Source organism: Panthera uncia, chromosome A2, assembly GCF_023721935.1.
Source record: "Panthera uncia isolate 11264 chromosome A2, Puncia_PCG_1.0, whole genome shotgun sequence".
NCBI classification, from domain to species: Eukaryota; Metazoa; Chordata; class Mammalia; order Carnivora; family Felidae; genus Panthera; species Panthera uncia.
The window spans coordinates 7,274,237-7,292,445 of NC_064816.1; the positions used below are offsets into that span (position 1 = coordinate 7,274,237).

At 57.9% G+C, this 18,209-nt stretch overlaps 2 protein-coding genes across 4 annotated transcripts; one reads left to right on the forward strand and one right to left on the reverse strand.

Moving 5' to 3' along the window:
• Nucleotides 1-2,778: 2,778 nt before the first annotated feature.
• ATG4D (autophagy related 4D cysteine peptidase) lies at nt 2,779-9,477 on the forward strand. Its single transcript, XM_049642428.1, has 10 exons — nt 2,779-3,347; nt 3,893-3,976; nt 4,058-4,231; nt 4,529-4,805; nt 4,880-4,944; nt 6,844-6,974; nt 7,859-7,937; nt 8,014-8,090; nt 8,174-8,293; nt 8,963-9,477. The coding sequence occupies exons 1-10, from the start codon at nt 3,116-3,118 to the stop codon at nt 9,143-9,145; spliced, it is 1,422 nt and encodes a 473-aa protein (XP_049498385.1). The 5' UTR covers nt 2,779-3,115; the 3' UTR covers nt 9,146-9,477.
• KRI1 (KRI1 homolog) lies at nt 9,172-18,167 on the reverse strand. 3 transcript variants are annotated; one of them, XM_049642405.1, is made up of 19 exons: nt 17,718-18,167; nt 17,532-17,605; nt 16,650-16,755; nt 16,175-16,283; nt 15,860-15,914; nt 15,734-15,780; nt 15,342-15,438; nt 15,176-15,253; nt 14,776-14,906; nt 14,102-14,228; nt 13,899-13,994; nt 13,639-13,809; nt 12,514-12,589; nt 12,310-12,401; nt 12,104-12,230; nt 11,888-12,018; nt 10,915-10,979; nt 10,665-10,763; nt 9,172-10,066 (listed from the first exon to the last, which is right to left on the reverse strand). In XM_049642405.1, the coding sequence occupies exons 1-19, from the start codon at nt 17,809-17,811 to the stop codon at nt 9,727-9,729; spliced, it is 2,115 nt and encodes a 704-aa protein (XP_049498362.1). In that variant the 5' UTR covers nt 17,812-18,167; the 3' UTR covers nt 9,172-9,726. The 3 variants fall into 3 exon arrangements, with proteins under 3 accessions (XP_049498362.1, XP_049498360.1, XP_049498361.1); XM_049642403.1 differs by having other exon boundaries at nt 15,734-15,783; nt 17,718-18,166; XM_049642404.1 differs by having other exon boundaries at nt 12,310-12,398; nt 15,734-15,783; nt 17,718-18,165.
• Nucleotides 18,168-18,209: the final 42 nt, after the last annotated feature.

Below are 18,209 nucleotides of genomic sequence, written 5' to 3' on the forward strand. Positions count from 1 at the left end.
ATTGGCCTGTGGACACTTGGTGATGGGGGCCAGACGTGGGAGGGCAGTGATGAATAAGAATGACAATAGCGGAGGCCCCTGGGTGGCTCGGTTGGTTGAGTGTCTGACTCTTGATTTCAGCTCTGGTCATGATCCCAGGGCCGCGTGACCCAGCCCTGAGTGCGCTGAGTGTGGAACCTGCTTGAGATTTCCTCTTTTTCCCCTGCCCTTTCCCTGCTAAAAAAAAAAAAAAAAAAAAAAAAAAAAAGGACAATAGCAACAGTTCACACTGAAGTGGTGGCTGCTGTGAGCCAGTTCTTTTCTTTTCTTTTCTTTTCTTTTTTAATATTTATTTGGGGGAGACAGAGAGACAGAGTGCAAGCAGGGGAGGGGCAGAGGGAGAGAGAGAATTGGAAGCAGGCTCCAGGCTCCGAGCTGTCAGCACAGAGCCAGACGCGGGGCTTGAACACACAAGGGGGGGTTTCATGACCTGGGCTGAACTCAGATGCTTAAGTTAAGTGAGCCACCCAGGTGCTCCTGCTGTGAGCCAGTTCCTAGCATTCTGCATATTCATTTCATCCTTCTCCAATACCCTAGGAATTAGGGACTATTACTAGCCCATTTGGCAGATGAGGAAACTGAGGTGTTGAGAGGCGAGGTCACACTGCAGCATCTGCCTAGGTGGCCATGACTATTGTGCTGCTTTGGGAGTATGAAGACAACTGAAGACAGATTATGAGGTGGACTGACGGATCCTGGTAAGGGAGGTGATGGAGGCTGCGGGTGGGGGTGGGGCAAGGGTATGGGAGGAAAAGCCAGTGCGAGCGAAATGCAGGGTCAATTAGGGACACACAGAACCTGGGGAGCCTGAGAGACATTCCAAGGGGCACAGATGTGGAGGCTGGCCCCCAGGATGGGGACAGAGACCCAGGCAGGGAGATGATGTGGTGGTACTCATTGGGAAGGGGGATGAAGGGCAAGGAATCGAGGGCCACACCATAAAACACCCCCCTCCTCCAAGGAACCGGCTTGGGGGTGGTCAGGCACCAGATCAAACGGAAGGGGGTCACCTGTAGCCCCACAGCCCAGCTGCCCCCCCTGTTGTGTACCAGGCCACATGCTGAGTGTTGAGGGGCGAACAGTGAACAAGATGGACAGAGACCCATGGCCTTGTGGCACGGTGGGGACGGAGGTCATAAATATACTATATCTATATCTATATCTATATCTATATCTATATCTATATCTATATCTATCTATATCTATATCTATGATCAGTGCTATGGGCTGAATGTTTGTGCCCCTCCACCCAATGCATAGATTGAAACTCTAACCCCCAGTGGGATGGCATTAGGAGGTGGGGCCTTTGGGAGGTGATCAGGGGTTAGATGAGGTCTTGAGGGTGGAGACTCCATGATGGGATTAATACTCTTATAAAAACGTAGAAGAGACAAGATCTCTCTCTCTCTCTCTCTCTCTGTCTCTCTGCACAGCACCATGATCTCACATTTCCATCCTCCAGAATCGTGAGAAAGGAATGTTTATTGTTTAAGCCACCCAGTCTGCAGTATTTTTTACAGCAGCCTGAGCTGACTCAGTCAGGTTGTGGTAGCTGCTCTGGAAAAAAATAGAATGGAGAATGGGAAAAGAGCCTAAAGGTGGGCGTGGGGTAGATTTTGAGCACAGTCAGCCTGCTGGGATGACATCTGAATAAATTCCTGAAAGAGGTCCAGGAGGAGCCATGCAGATACCCAGGATGAGAGAACTAGGTGGGCAGGGGGAATGGCAAGAGCAAAGGTCCTGGGGTGGGATTGCACATGTTTGATGAGAAAGGAGGCAGGTGTGACTGAAGGCAGGTGTAGTTACGGAAGAGGGGAGGGAAAGTCAGGGAGGGGACTGTCTTTTTTCGTGCTGTTTATGACCCACGCCCTCGGCCAAATCTTCATCGTACTTCCTTCAGCCTGCTGGGGACAGGGCCCTTGGACTGGCCACTAGAGGCCACCCTCCCTGCGGTTCACAGGGTCACTCCGCTGTCATCTGCCTTTGAGGTCGCGATCGGGTTTTCCCTGAGCCCTGACTGTGCCTCAAATGTCATGCTAAAGTGCTTTACACGGATGAACTCAGCTGATCCTCCTAACACTCCTGAGTCAGACGCATTGAAATTTTTTTTACAACTTTATTGAGGTATAACTGACATACATCATACCACACACCTTTCAAGTGTTCAATCCGATGAGTTTCACATCCCGAAAACCAGCACCGGGATCAAGATACTAAACACATCCACCACCTCAAGAAGTATATTCTAGCCCTTTTTCCGTCCCTCCCTCTAGCCTCTCGCCACCCCACCCCACCCCCAGACACCCGGAAACCGATCTGCTTTCGGTTACTAGAGACGAAGTTGCATTTTCTGGAGTTTTATATACATGGGACCAGAGAGTATATACTCTTCTTTTTTTATCTGGCTTCTTTCCCTCCGCAGGATTATCACGAAGATTCCCCAATGTTGTTGTGTGTATTTGAGGCCCTTTTTGGCTCCTAAGGAAACTGAGCACACAGAGGTGTAGTTTGGGGGAGTGAGGAGGGGGCGTCACACGGGTTTGGCCCCATAGCAAGGCGGGTCTCGGATGCGCAGGCCGCGGAGGGGCGCTCTGGCGGGTGGGACGCGGGCAGGTGCACACACGCGCGCGGCGGCCGCGCCTGGACCGCCTTTGCCTGCGCGCCGTCGGGGGCGGGGCCGGGGCGGGCCCGGGGCGGGGCTTCCCGACTCTGGAGCCTCCGATAAGGGCCTGCGGGGGGCTCGGACGCGCCTGGGCGCTGCGATAGGGTGGCGGGGCGTGCTCGTGGGGCGCCGCGGGGAGGCGCCGCGGCCCGAGGTCCCGGTGCGGCCACCCGGAACCGGGGCCGGGCGGGGCGGGGCGTCCGGCCGTGTCGCGCCCGCCCGGCTCCCGGGGCCAGGGCCGCTAAAATGGCGGCGGCGGCGGCGGAGGTGACAGCGTCCCGCGCCGGGCCCGGGGTCCTGGCCGCCGCGTCGGGGGCCGACTAGCGCCTTCCTGGGCGCCGCGGCCCGGCCCCCACCCCGGGCGCTCGCGCGCGGCCCCCACCTGGGCCCTCCGTCCGCCCTCCCGGCGCGCCCATGAACTCCGTGTCGCCGGCCGCCGCGCAATACCGGAGCGGGAGCCCGGAGGACGCGCGCCGCCCCGAGGGCCGCAGGCCGCGGGGCCCCCGAGTCCCGGACCCCAACGGCCTGGGGCCCTCTGGAGCCAGCGGCCCGGCTCTTGGCTCGCCCGGGACCGCCCCTGGGGAGCCGGACGAGGTGGACAAGTTTAAGGCGAAGTTCCTGACGGCCTGGAACAACGTCAAGTACGGTGAGGAGGGGGCGGGCCCGGGGGTTGTGTTCTGAGATAGGAGCCAGCGGGGGGGTGGGCTTGGCGGGGGAGGGGGGGTGCTCGAGGTCGGTGGGAGTCCAGGAGAACCAGACGCTGGCCCTCCGAGTGTTCCACCCTTTGCTCGCCTCTTGTGAGTCACCTGTGGGTCCCCCGCCCTGTCCTGTCCTGCCCTGCCCCGGGCGGACCTGCAGCAGGTCCAAAAGGAATGTGTTTTCAAGTCTCCATTCCCGTGTGACCTTGGGCAAGGTTTCTTTGCTCTGCTGTGCCTTCATTTTTCCCCTCTGTAAAACGGATACAATAATCAGAACTGCTTTATTCGTCCCGAATTAATGGCAAACACTCACGTGGCCGTTACTACGGTCCCTGCCTCCCTCCGAGAGGACTGTGGCATGGATTTCCCCGTGCCAGCCCTGAGATAGGACCTAGGATGGTCTCCGTTTCACAGACCGGGGAGTAGAAGCGCTGTTGCTGTGAAGCAGGTGCTTCAAGTCGCTGGGTGCTGCCCCACCCACGTCTCCCCCCAGGCTGGGCAGTCAAAAGCCGGACCAGCTTTAGCAAGATCTCCAGCGTCCACCTCTGTGGCCGCCGCTACCGCTTCGAGAGCGAGGGTGAGCTGGTGGCCCCGGTCCGCGGTTGAGGGAGGCCCCCAAGGCTGTTCCTGACGGCAGCTGACAAGCCTGGTCTCGCAGGTGACATCCAGCGTTTCCAGCGGGATTTCGTCTCCCGGCTGTGGCTCACCTACCGCCGGGACTTCCCGCCCCTCGCTGGAGGCTGCCTGACCTCGGACTGTGGCTGGGGATGCATGCTTCGCAGCGGGCAGATGATGCTGGCACAGGGCCTGCTGCTGCACTTCCTGCCCAGAGGTGAGTGGGGGAAGGGAAGGGCCCCCTCAGAGTGCAGCGCCAAGGGCACAGGGCAGCACAGGGCAGCGGTGTTGGGCTTGTTTGTAAACTAAGTTTACAGTTAAGTTAGATTGTGTGCCAAGTAAGTTTTGAGGGGGGCGTGAGAGTTTATCAAATAAGTTGCAGGAATGGGAAAATTGTTGGGAAACGTGGCGTCTTGGGAGCCTTAGAATTGTACGTAAAGCATGAGCTGATGGGAAGCGTGCCCCCCTCCGGCCCCCACTGGCACCGTCTGACTGTGTACTCCATCCCCACCAGACTGGACGTGGTCCGAGGCCTCAGGCCTGGGCCCCTCTGAGCCATCAGGGTTGGCCTCTCCCAACCGTTACCGCGGGCCTGCACGCTGGATGCCCCCCCGCTGGGCCCAGGGCACCCCCGAGCTGGAGCAGGAACGTCGGCACCGGCAGATAGTGTCCTGGTTCGCCGACCACCCCCAGGCCCCCTTTGGTCTACACCGGCTGGTGGAGCTTGGGCAGAGCTCAGGCAAGAAGGCGGGTGACTGGTATGGGCCATCTCTGGTGGCACACATACTCAGGTGAGGGCCGCTGCAGGGGACACGGGAACCACTGGGTTTCCCCCAGGAACTCAGGCCTTCCCTCTCACCCCCAGGAAAGCTGTGGAGAGCTGCTCAGAGGTCACCCGCCTGGTGGTGTATGTTTCTCAGGACTGCACAGGTAAGAGACCGGAAACCACAGTCACAGAGTTCTCACCCTGAGCCAGTCGCTAGGACTTAACCTGCCTCAGAGGCTGAAACCAGTTCTGGGGCAGAGGGACCCTTGGAAAGGATTCAAGGCCCACACAGTGGAAAGTCCTCAGGATCCCTCCACTCCCTCTGGAACCAGGAGAGGAAACTTTAGGGGCTTCTCTACAAGTGATAGAATAAAGGACATAAGGACTTCCCTCCATCAGGTCCAATTTACTCCTACTCTGTAAATAATTCTTAAAGAATTCTTTTTTTTTAATTAATTTTTTAATGTTTATTTATTTTTGAGAGACAGAGTGCAAACGGGAGAGGGGCAGAGAGAGAGGCAGACACAGAATCTGAGCAGACTCCAGGCTCTGAGCTGTCAGCACACAGCCTGACGTGGGGCTCTAACTCACCAACCTGACCTGAGCCGAAGTTAGCCACTTAATTGACTGAGCCACCCAGGCGCCCTCCTCCAAATCAGTCTAGATAGGGTTTTTATTAATAGGAGCCTCGGTGGATTGGTATCAGGGAATCTACAAAACCTATACGTTTTTATGCAGAATTGTAGAGATTTGGGCAACGTTTGATTTTCACGGACAACCCGATCTTACTCTGTTTGGGCTGTTATAACAGAAGTACCACAGACTATAGAGGCTTCTAAATAACGGGAATTTATTTTCGTAGTTCTGGGGGCTGGGAAGTCCAAGATCAGGACATCAGCAGATTCAGTGTCTGGTGGGCACCCACTTCCTGGTTTATTTTTCTGTGTCCACATGGTGGAAGGGGCTCTCTCAGGTCTTTTTTATAAAGGCACTAATCCCATTCATGAGGATTCCACCTTCATGACCTAGTCGCCTCCCAAAGGCCCCACCTCTTAATACCATCGCCTTAGGGATTAGAATTTCTTCTCCGGGGGCGCCTGGGTGGCGCAGTCGGTTAAGCGTCCGACTTCAGCCAGGTCACGATCTCACGGTCCGTGAGTTCGAGCCCCGCGAGTTCGAGCCCCGCCTCAGGCTCTGAGCTGACAGCACAAAGCCCGACGCGGGGCTCAAACCCAGGAGCCATAAGATCATGACCCGGGTTGAAGTCAGACGCTTAACCCCCTGAGCCACCCAGGCACCCCCCCCCCCAACTTTTTTTAATGTTTATTTTTGACAGAGAATGCATGTGTGTGTGCGAGTGGGGGAGGGGCAGAGAGACTAGAGAGAGAATCCCAAGCAGGCTCACCGTGTCAGCACGGAACCTGATGCATGACTCTATCCCATGACTGCAAGATCATGACCTGAGCTGAAATCAAGAGCTGGACGCTCAACCGACTGAGCCACCCAGGCGCTCTGGGGATTAGAATTTCAACATCTGAATTTTGGAGGGGGGAGACACAAGCATTCAGACCATAGCAGCTGCGTTTCCAGAAGGGTCGAATCCACTTTTCTGGGAGCCAGGCAGGGGCTTACTTAGCAGTAAGGCAGGAGGTGGGAGAATGGAGACCAGCGTTTTGGACTCGAGGAGGAGGGACACACAGGGACATTCAGCTGAGGGGCAGTCTGCTTGGTGTTGCCATTTCTATATGGGCAAACCCATGCTCTGAGTAAGTAAAGACTAACCAGGCCTGGAACTGGGGAGGTGCTCTGCCTCCTCCTGGTTTTCTGTTCTTCATCGAAACCTCGGGGCCTCAATTGCCCTGTCTGTAAAATGGGGATGTTGACACCTACCTGGAGGCCCTGGAATTGTCTGGGGGAATTTGGGGCGGGTGGGGCGCCAGAAAGACATCCTTTTCCGCCGGTGACAGGAGTAGGACCCTGAGAGGCTGCATAGGCTTCGGGAGGGCCGCGCTCTGAGGCTTGAAGGGTGGGCGAGAACGTGACTTGCCGCGCTGTCCTTCCAGTGTACAAGGCAGATGTGGCACGCCTGGTGGCCAGGCCGGACCCCACAGCTGAGTGGAAGTCTGTGGTCATCTTGGTGCCGGTGCGGCTGGGTGGCGAGACGCTCAACCCTGTGTATGTGCCCTGCGTGAAGGTAGGTTCCGCCGAGCCTCCCCTGGGAACTGCCCCGGCTTCGTTAGCTCGGCTTGGGTGTTTCTGCTTCCCCCGTCTCTATCTGTTGCTTCAGTGGTTCCGAGCACCTATTATGTGCCGAGTACCGTCCCAGCTGCTGGGGGCTTGGAGGCCAACAGGCAAACGTTCGTGCCCTCTGGGAGTGGGGAAGGTCAGACAGTGGATCTGAAACCACACTGACAGCTGTGGCATTACGCCGTAGATTCTAGAGGGACTAAAACTAACACTGAAGGGCAGATGGGGGTGGCTGCAGCCTAGGAAAGCCCCTCTCCAGCAGGGCAGGAGAGGAGGCAGAAGCGTGCTCTAGGCAAAAGGAATGGCAAGGCTGGAAAAACCCTGGTGTTTTTACTCAGAATGAAGGCCAGAATTGTCCCTACAGCCTGCAAGGCTTTGCACTGTGTCCCTGTTCCTTGACCTCATCTGCCCCCACTCTCCTTTCTCAGTTCACTCTGCCCCAACCACACAGGTCTCCCCACTGTTCTCAGAACACACCTGCCCCAGGGCCTTTGCACTCACTTCCATCTGCTTGGAGTGCTCTTTGTGCAGAGATACACTCCTAACTCCCTCTCTTACTTCATTCAGGTCTTTGCTGAAGTGGCACCTTTTAGTGAGGCCGTTCTGATTCCCCTTATTTCAAATTGCAAAGCCCTCTTTCATCCTTTATTCTCCCAGTGTTACTGCCCGCTGATGCGACAGAACTTACTCATCTTGTTCCTTGTTCGTCTCCTACGGTAGAATGTCTGCTCCATGAGAACAGGCTGGGGCTTTTGCTAAGTGTTTCTCAAGGGACTGTCTCTGACAGCACCTGCCCAAAGCACACTCCTTCACCCCCTTTCCTCCCTGCAGGAGCTCCTGCGTTCAGAGCTGTGCCTGGGCATCATGGGGGGCAAGCCACGGCATTCACTGTACTTCATCGGCTACCAGGGTAGGCCCACCCCTTCCCACTCCATCCTGCCCCACCTTACCCCTCCCCAGCCCCTCTCATGCCTCCACCCTTGCAGATGACTTCCTGCTCTACCTGGACCCCCACTACTGCCAGCCCACTGTGGATGTCAGTCAGGCTGACTTCCCCCTGGAGGTGAGCTGGCTGGGATCCCTGGGGTGGGGCTGGGGAACGTGGAGGGAGCCGGGGCCCTAAGCTTCCCACGTCTTATGCCCCAGTCCTTCCACTGCACCTCACCCCGAAAGATGGCCTTTGCCAAGATGGACCCAAGCTGTACGGTGGGGTTCTATGCTGGAGACCGGAAGGAGTTTGAGACGCTCTGCTCAGAGCTGACCAGGGTGAGCAAGGAGGGGTGGAGGGTGGAGGGCAAGGGGCAAGGAGGGAGTGGAAGAGGAACAGAGATCTTGAGTCTAGCAGACACGGGCGGGGCAGGGGGGTGCTACTTGCAGGCTGTGTTGTCAAGATTGTTATCCTGTCCCCAAGCTACTAACGCCCAGCTATGACCAATTAGACAAAAGAAGGGCATAAAAGGAGAAGTGAGGAGCATTGTTGCTTGAGCTGCCCCCATGAGCTCAAGTGGTGGGGCCTCTCCCCATCCCCTGGCTCTACAGCCCCATCAGGGCCTTACCCTTATAATAGTGTCAAAAGGTAGCCACCAGCCTTCCTGGGCACCCACCTCCCAGTTCAGTGGAAAGGAAGCCTCACTTTCCCAGCAGATGCAGCAAAAACCACAGGGTTGCTGTTCATTGGTTACACTGGGCCATATGTCCATCACTGGGCCAATCACTCGGGCCAGGGAATGGACGGTGCTGACTGGCTGGCCTGGGTCATCACCCAGAGGGATGGGAGCTGAGCTCAGGAAGCACCTGATAAATATACCTATTGGGATATTTACCTATTGGGTAATACCTATTGGGATATACCTATTGGGATACCAATTGGGATAATTATAGGATAATTAACATGGTTTGGAGCTAAGCCACTCTCTCTCTCTCTCTTCCCTCCAGGTCCTCAGCTGCTCCTCAGCCACAGAGCGGTACCCCATGTTCACCCTGGCTGAGGGCCATGCTCAGGACCACAGCCTGGATGCCCTCTGCTCCCAGCTCTCCCAGCCGACGCTGCGGCTCCCTCGCCCGGGGCGGCTCCTCAAAGCCAAACGCCCAAGTTCTGACGACTTTGTGTTTTTATGACGGGTGGCGTTGGGGGAGAAGATGCGCACTATTTATTTTTTTATTTATGTCATGCTGGGTGTGGGAGCTTGACATCGGGAGGTGATGGGTCTTCCCCTTCTCACTCCCTTGACAAGCGCAGCTGAGACCAGTCCAGGAAAGCTCTGAACTGGGGCCATTCGGACAATGGGCCTCCCGCCAGCTGGGCCCTCCTCACAGGGCAGGGAGGGAGAGCTTCCGGACACCCACTCAGGGCCTGACTCAAGTACTGTAGTTTGCACTGGACCACCCATGCCCCTCACTGGTCCCAAAGCCCCTACCCTGCTAAGGACGGGGGGTACGGGGGGGGGAGGGGGGGGAACTGTGGCCACTGGGGGCTAATAAAGCCGTTTAATTTGACTGTGGCTATGGCTGGGCCGAGCATTTAAGGGATGGGGTCCAAGGGGTCCAAGGCGTGTCTCAAGGTGAGATGCTGGGGGAAGCGTGTTAGGTAGGCCTCACTTCCACAACTTCTTCGGCCACAGGCAGACACCAGGGTCTACACAGTCCCCAAGCTCGATTGGAGGGGAGGAGCCCCAGGGCCCCTGCCTGCTCCCCGGAGCTCAGGGGCCGCTCTTGGGACCCTGTTGCTTCCTCCGCTGCCGGCCCAGCTGCCGGAAGTGCAGCCGTTTGGGGTTGAGGCCAAAGGCCTGCAGTCTCTGGCGGCTAAACTCACGGCCACCCAGGGTCACGGTGGGGCCCAGGAGACGCGCCTTCTTGCCCCTCCTCCGCCTGTGGGGGACTGGCTTCTGGGTGGGAGACACAGGACCCGCCTCTTCCTGTGCCGGGGGGCTCCCAGGCTGGGGCCGCTGCCCACAGGCCCCATCAGGCGCCAGCAGCTGCCCCGGAGGGTCGGCTTTGTCTCTCTGTGGCTTCCCTGTGGCTTCCGTGAGCGTCTCCGTCCTGAGGAGAAAAGCAGGGGCTCAGCCCAAGCCTGGCAGGCCTATTCCTGAGCACACATCTCCCATTTTACAGATGAGGAAAGGAGAGGTTCAGAGAAGCAAGGCAGAAGATCAGAGGCCTGCCTCAGATTCAAACCCAAGTCTGACACCAAAACTGGGGCTTTTCTGCTGAAGTCGGAGGCTGGACTGTATTGCTGATAATTCTGGTACCTGGGCTTATTTCAGCTTTAAATCAACTCTGTGAGCTTCTATCACCCATGCTTTATAGATCAGGAAATAACGGTCTTAATACTATTACTACCTACATAGCATTTCCTCTGTTTTAAACGCTTCAAATGAATGAATTCACTTAATCCTCAAAAACCCAATAAGAAATGAGCCATCTTTACCCCCATTTTAAAAATGAGGAAACAGGCCCAGAAAAGGCAAGTGCCTTGCCCAAGGTCACACAGCTGTGGCCCAGTCAGAATTTGAACCCAGGTATCAGAGAAAGGAAGCCCCATTCCCAGGGCCATGCAGCAAAATGGCTGACCGAGCAAGACTCGAACCCAGGCCCAGCTGGCTCCCAAGCCCGCCCTCCTCCAGCCAGTGACACGCACCCCTCTGGGCAAAGTGACTTGAAGATCTGCCTCTTCTTCCAGGAGTTCTGGGCCTTCTGGCTGTATGCCCTCTTGTCCTGCAACTCCTCTTGCTCTGACCTGCAGATGCCCAGCAGACAGGCCTATTGCCCGACGCTCTGGGAGGGACCCGTGCCTGCTCACCTGCCTGCCCGCCGCCTCCGCCCCCCACCCCCCCGTGCCCGCCCCCCGCCCCCCCCGCCGGACACCCGGCCCAGTCCCAACCTGTCACCTGTACATGCAGGTCTTCTTCAGGGAGCACCACCGGTTCAGCTCTTTGTCATCAGCAGCGAGGATCTACACAGGGAGGGAGGGTGGGATCCTGCTTGTTTGAGCCCTGGGTCGGGGGGTGTAGGCGGCCTTGCTCTCTCGGAGCCTTAGCCACCTCACTGTTCAAAGCAGGGTAACGCTCCTCCCAAGTTCAGCAGGATGTCACCATAGCGGGAGAGGACTGATTTCTGCGGAGGCCACTAGAGGTCTTTGGCAGGGGACATCAGATGGGGAAACTGAGGCCCATCAAGGAGATCCTTGCCGTAGTCACACGGCCACGGAGTGGCTGATTTAAGATCCCAGTTTGGGGGTCCAGGGGTCCCAGCAGCCTCAGAACAGGGCAAGGGTCTCTGCTAATGACTGGGTGTGCAAATTACAGATGAGGCCCAGCCTCCCAGCTCCAGGCCTCGGTTTCCTCATCTATAAGGTGGGCAAGCCCCTTAGAAACTATTCAGATTGAGTAAATGCAGATGATATGAGCTCCATAAACGTTGGCTTTGCGGGCCATGCACAGTCAAGCACCCACAGCCACATGGCTGAGGGACAAATGCCATTCCGAGAGCCATACACGTTCATTGCACCTCCGTAGCCACAAGGGGGGGCTGTTATTAGGCCCGTTTTAAGTGGGGAAACAGGCACGGCGTTCTAGGTCACGCAGCTGGTGAGTGACCAAAGCAAGATTTGAATCCAGGCCATCTGTTTCCAGGGCCACCCAACCGCAGACGTACGGTGACAGAATGGAAAGTACTATTTACAGGGGTGTCTGTGGGCACAGCCGCTGGAGGCAGGTGACATTACTCGTGTTGTTAGCGCTAACACTCCTCTTGTTTTCAAGGTGAGGGAGCAGGGGTGTTGCAACCCCTGCGGGGTCCACACTCCCTCTTGCCCCCGGGGCACCCCCTGCCCCTGTGCTGGGCACCCCTCTGGGGCCTCACCTCCTCGGTGCTCAGCCCGAAGTCGCAGGGAACCACAGTGCGGTACTTAAAGCGACAGGGCAGATCGTCAATGATGTCCTCGTAGTCCAGCCGGTAATACTCATCCAGGTACTCCTCGAACGTCTTGTCTCCTGTAAGGGGAGGGAGCCAGGCTGCCAGGGTGTGCCGGGCCCCGCGGAGCCTCTGCCCGCCCCCCGCCAGCAGCCCGGGCCTCACCAGGGTTGAACACGGGCTTTTCCTGTCCCACCGCTGTGGCGAAGGGCGACTTGCGCTTCTTCTTGCCTGTCAAGGGGGCCTCGCGCCGCTTTTTCCGCGGCTGGCTGGGGTCGTAGTCAGCATCCATCTGCCAAGATGCAAAAGTCAGGCCAGCCCCCGGGGGGACCCCACACACCCCCAGGTCCCCCTCCACCCTGGGCACCTACATTGAAGTCGGGGTCCTCGCAGTGCGGTTCCTGCCGGCTCCAAGCTCCATCCTGCTCGGGCCCAGCCCATGTGTCCCAGTTCCAGTCATCTGCTTCCAAAGGAGACAGGGTAGGGGGTCAGGGTGGGACTTTGGACTTGAGACCCAGCCACTCCCCCAGCTGGTGCCCGCCCCCCCCCCCTGCCCCGCCCCGCCGTGACCTCACCTTCAAGCCCTTCCTCTTCCTCAAATTGCGGCTTCTCCTCCTCCGTGGTGCCATAGTACTCGTCCCCAAAACATCTCTATGGGGTCAGAGCCAGGAGGGATCAGCAAGGCCTCTCCCCCCAGACAGTTTCATTCCTGCACCTTACATGGCTCCCAGCACCCTCAAGGCCTAGCTGCTGCCTGTGTGCCCAGGCCCCTCCAGGCCCCAATCCCCCTGATTCTGTTCCAACGAGCCGCGGTTCTTTCCCTCCCACAGGCCTTTGCGCCTGCAGTACCCCCTCCCTGGCTGCCTAACTGCGGCTCAGGCCTCCGGTCTCCGCTGCCTGCCCTCAACCCGCTCACCACCACACCTGCCAAAGCCGATCAGGGACTCCCTGAATACCCCACCTCCCCCTGCACACCGCCCATCACCACTCTGATCCCTGGGGGCACTCACTGTACAGTTAAGTGCCTGCCATCAGACTGGAAGCTCTGGGAGAGCAGCGACCACTATGTCGCCTGATGCTCAGTGACCACCAGACTGGCTCTCGCCGTTACATGAGCTCCAAGGCCGTTGGGCCCTTGCTGGAACCCCGGCACCCAGTGGGCACCTGGCAAAGGCAGATATTGCTCACGGTGTCACTTATTAAGCCCCTACTGTATGCCCAATGCTGGGCTGCATCTTGCTGCGTTCTCACAAACACCCCAAGGGACAGAAACTACCTCCGTTCTACTGAGGAAACTGAAGCCTACGCGTCCTCAGTCTCCTTCCCTGGCCTCCGAGGCTTGGTCGGGGGCCTCTTTGGGGCTCCCGGGGTCCCCGCTACTTTCCTCATAAGGCCCTATCGCCTGTTTCCATGGCCTGACACTATGTCCCCTCTAACCCAACAATAAACATCAACAGCAACAAGACGAAAGGAAACACAGCTACCCCGTTCCTTGAGCATTACCAATGTTTACACGTACTCCTCTTAGGCCGTCCTTACAACAGCCCTGAGGTAGACAGTATGGCTGAGCTCACTTTGCAGACAGGGACACATGCTCAGATCGAGTCACTTCTCAGAGGTCACACAGCCGGGAAACCACCACTGATTCCAGACCCCTGTCCCAAGCACTGCGTGGCGGGGGTGGGGTGCAGGGGCCGCACCTGCATGAGCTGGTCATGCTGGGTAGGATCAAAGTCGTCCTCCAGGTCCTTCTCCTCGAAGCCCAGTGTCTCATTGCCTGTGACCTGCCGCAGCCTCTCCAGCTTGGCCAGGATCTCCTTCCTTTTCAGGTTCTTCAGCTGCTTGAGCTCTTCCTGCTTCTTCGCTTTCTCCTGCAGGTGACAGGCCAGGGAGAGAGGGAGGACGTGGGCTCTCCCCACAGGGCTGACAGCCCTCCCCGGCCTGACACCCCCACACTCACCCTCTTCTTTCGCTCCCTCGTCTCCTCTCTCCGCTCCTTCCTGCGCTCGTCCTTGCGGCGCACAGAGGACGCGATGCTTCGAGGGTAGGTCTTGACCTGTGGGCAGCAAGGGAGCCCAGAAAGGGCCACAGAGATGATTCTGGGCTCTCCCGGCCTGGGCCCCAAAGTCCGGGTCCTGCTCGGCGCCCGCCCTGGCCACGCACCAAGGCCGAGTCCGGCTCCTCGAAGCGGAAGTTGTACTTGTGCTCAAAGTCCTCCTGCTTCTTCAGAAACAGCTCCCCCTCATCCGAGGAATCATCCACGGCCAGCTGGACGGGGAGGCTGGGGCCCCTGAGGGACGAGACGGGGCAGGGCTGGGGGTCAGCCGAGCCCCTGCACTCCTGTGTACCAGCTGTGTGAACTCATTGCCTCCTAAGAATCCTACTTTTGGGGCACCAGGGGGGTTTGGTTGGTTAAGCGTCCGACTCTTGATTTCGGCTCAGGTCATGATCTTACGGTTCGTGAGTTCGAGCCCCACATCGGGCTCTGTGCTGACAGCTCAGAACCGGCTTAGGCACCTCTCTCAATCCCTCTGTCTGCCCCTCTGCTGCCTGTGTGCACACTCTCTCCCTCTCCCTCTCCCTCTCCTCTCTCAAAATAAATAAACCAACTTAAAAAAAGATCCCTACTTCCGAGGCACCCCCATTTGACAGATGGGGAACCCGGGGACAATGTCTAACGACAAGGCCACCTAGCTCCAGACCCCATGCCCCTCGCCCCACCGCTCTTCCTCACAGAACAAGACCTCTGCTACCATCTGTGCAAAAAAGTAAACAGCCGGTGCCCTTGGCTGTCTGGCTGGCTTGGCTCCAGGCCCCTGGGGGACATGGTTACTCACGCTTCCTCCTCCTCCTCTCCTTCCTCCTCGCCCTCCTCCTCCTCCTCATAGTGTTTGTTAAGGATATAATCTCGCAGGAACCGCTCGCCTTCATCTAGCTCTGGGTCGTTCCAATATTCTTTGAGGTGGGTCTGGGGGGGCGGGGGGGGGGGGGGCAGACAGGACACAGGTCAGGGACTTGTGGGCCGGGAAGGAGGTAGGCACAGACACCATGTAGATTTAAGTAACTGACACTTCACGGCCAGCCTATAAACTAGAGGGGATAACCCCCATTTTATAGAAATAGAAACTGGCGCCCAGAGAGGGGCACGCCCCACCTTCAGACTAGGTGCTCTTGACTACTCCCTCAAGGATTCGTTTCCAGAAAAAGGCTGGAAACGGTATAGACACGAGAACTCACCAGTTCTTGCAGGGTATCAGTGTTGCGAATCTCCTCCTGCCCCTTCAGCCATTCCACGTAGTCCGCATCCTCCTGGGCCTGAGGGTAGGCCAGCACTGAGGGTCTGGGGACCCCTTCCTGTCAGCAGCACCCCCCCACCTCGGTCCATCCAGGCCCCAGCACTTACCTTCTCCTCCCTGGTTTTAGCGCGTTTCTGCAGCAACCCGGAGCCGCCCTCCCCGGCACTGTCCTCGCTCTCGCTGTCTTCCACAAAAGCCCGGAAGCTGCCCACGTGAGAGAATAAGCCTCAGGATATGCAGGCTGGTCTCTGCCCACAGTCCCAGCATTAACCCCATTTACGGAGTCCTGAGCCCTCCACAACAAGCTCAGAGCAGTACTGTGACCCAGAGAGCATCGTCAACCCCATTTAACAGATGGAGAAACTGAGGCACGGAAAGACTAAGTGACGTGCCCAAGGGCACACAGCCATGAAGTACCACAGCTGGATTTGAACCCAGGCCTGTCCGATCCTGTGGCCTCAGTCCTATCCATTTGGCCATTCAATCCGCCCAGGCTCACCTTTCCTTGAGCTGTTTCTGCTCTTCTACGTAACTTTTTGACGAGATCTGCTGCAGAGAGAGTGACACAGGCCTCAGGCCCAGCCCCAAGCCCCTCAGCCCCCGACCAGGCCTCCACCCCACCTACCTGGAATCTCTGATTGGAGGTCTCCTCATCTGAATTTTCCTCATCGATATATTTGCTGCGCAAGGAAGAATGGGGCTCTCAGAACAGACTCCCCATGGCTCGTCTGTCCCGATGGGGCGGGCAGCTGTTAGAGCAGCAGTTGGGGGGCAGTGCGGTACAGGTGAGTCACTGACGATGCTGTTCTCTGGGGTTCCCTCAATTCTGGCGAGTCTCCACCAGCTTCTTTCCACCCTTGCTTCTAAGACTCCCATGTGCCTGTCTGCCTGCCCTGGGAAGACTGTGGGGGGACGGTGGGGAGTCAAGGTCTCTCCTCACCCTTCTTTCTCCAAGATAACCTTCCTTTCGTAGTCCTTCAGGTACATGGGCCGCATCTTCTTTTGCTTCTCCTTGGCTGCTGGCACTTCCTCACTCTCCGAGGAGGATACTATCGGGTTGCCAGAGACACCTGCCATCACTCACAGCCCCCTTCCTTTCCCAGGCAGAGAATCCCACAGGGCTTGGGCCAGGACACCCCCAAGGTTTCAAATCCCCGAGCCACCAGTTCCCAGCTGTGAGACAGGTATCACACTTATACTACTTCAGTAGTAGCTGGCTACGCTCATTCAGCGAGTAATTCATGCTCTGAACAGTGCTAAGCACACAGTTGTTATTAACAGCAAGTGATAACCTAAAACACTGCTACGCACTGTAAACCTAGAACATATAACATATAAGCAAGGGTTCATTAAGTAGTCACAAAAGCCAGTAAGGCAGTGGGGAGCCTGGGCCATAGGGATGAGCAGCCCCAGACCTGTTCTCTGATAGAAGGTGGCATCTTTCTGGTAAATGCGGGGGTCCTTCTTCTTCAACAGGGAGAGAGTCCTGTAAAAGTCACGTTCTTGCTGGGGATCAAATTCCTAAGGCATGAAAAGGATCAGGAACAGACTTCAGAAAGGAGATGGGGAGAGCCTTGGTGGAGGCTAGGGGACACTAAGTAAGAGGGGCAGGTGGGCTGTGAGCCTGTGGAAATTAGGGTGGAGGGAGGGGTATATATTAGGAGGCTGGAGAAGGGATCCAGCTGGACAGAGGCAGGTAGGGGGCTCCAGGGTGGTATGAGGGGAGGTCCGAAGACAGCAAAGAGGTGGAGGAGGAAGAGGGCGCCTTTTGGGGGTGGGGAGGGGCAGGCCACACAGGTACAGGATCTGAAACAGGGGAAGGGGGTGGGCAAGGGGAGGATACTTCCTGAGGACAAAGGATTGACAGCGGGGCAGGTGAGCAGACAGGGAGCATGTGTGGGACAGCAAGCAGGGGCTCGGTTGCACAGCGAGGCCCCGAAGATCAGGGCTGATGTGAGAGGCCGAGCGTCCCATGTGGCAAAGAGATGTCCCACTTCGGGGACTGACAAATGGTTAAATTCTTGGGGATGAGGAAATGGACACAGCCGTTGCTCCTCACATCAGGATGGGCAGGTGGATCGTGCGTGGCGAGAGAGAGGAAGTAGGGGGGCATTGGGCCACCCCGTGGGGATGGGGAGGGCGCTGTGTGTCGTCCATGGGATTAGAAAAAGGAGGTTGGACGCTCCCGTAGGGTGGAAGGGGGCTGGAGACTAGCCACCCTCTGCATATCAGGATAGGGGTGCGGTGGGGAGCTTGGATGCTTCCCGAAAGTACGGGGCCGGAGTGAGAAAGCTCACCACGCGCTCGTCGCCAGAGTCGGACTCAGAGCTGGAGTCGCCGCCGCTGTCTCGGTCCCCGTAGCGATCTTTAACTGCGGGGCAGATGAGAGCCCCTCACAGATGAGCTTGGAAGACCAGATCAACCCCCGCTTCCCGACGACCCTGTCCGCGCCGCCGCCCCGCGCGCATGCGCCCCGCACTCACGCCGCTGCAGCTCCTCGCGCTCCCGGTAGCGGCCGTACCGCGCGGCAAACGCCGCGTTTACCCGAAGGGGTGACGACCCGCGCGGTTCCGGCATGGCGGCTCTGCGACCCACTGCGCACGCGTGTGGCGAGTGTCCCAAGGGGGTGGGGCTACCCTCAGCCCCAGCCTCGGCAGGCCTTAAAGGAGGCGGAGCCTCGCAGGCCGCCCCTAATCCCTCCCCCAGTCTTTCCGGGATCCCTTACGCCACCCGACCGCAGTCCCCGCCCGCGGGTCACGCCTCTGTGGGTCAGACTACAGCCATCGCCCCCCCTCCCCCCCCACCACTCCGGGGCTCCCGGCACCCAGCTGACATCTGGGGGCCCTTTCTCCACTCGCGGTTTCCTGCCTCCCTTCCGTTCCGACAGCGTAAACCGCTGCCCCACCCAGCACACTCACCTCTGTCACCCTGGGAATTACCACTCTCTCCCCTCCCCCAAAGTATCCACGATTTGC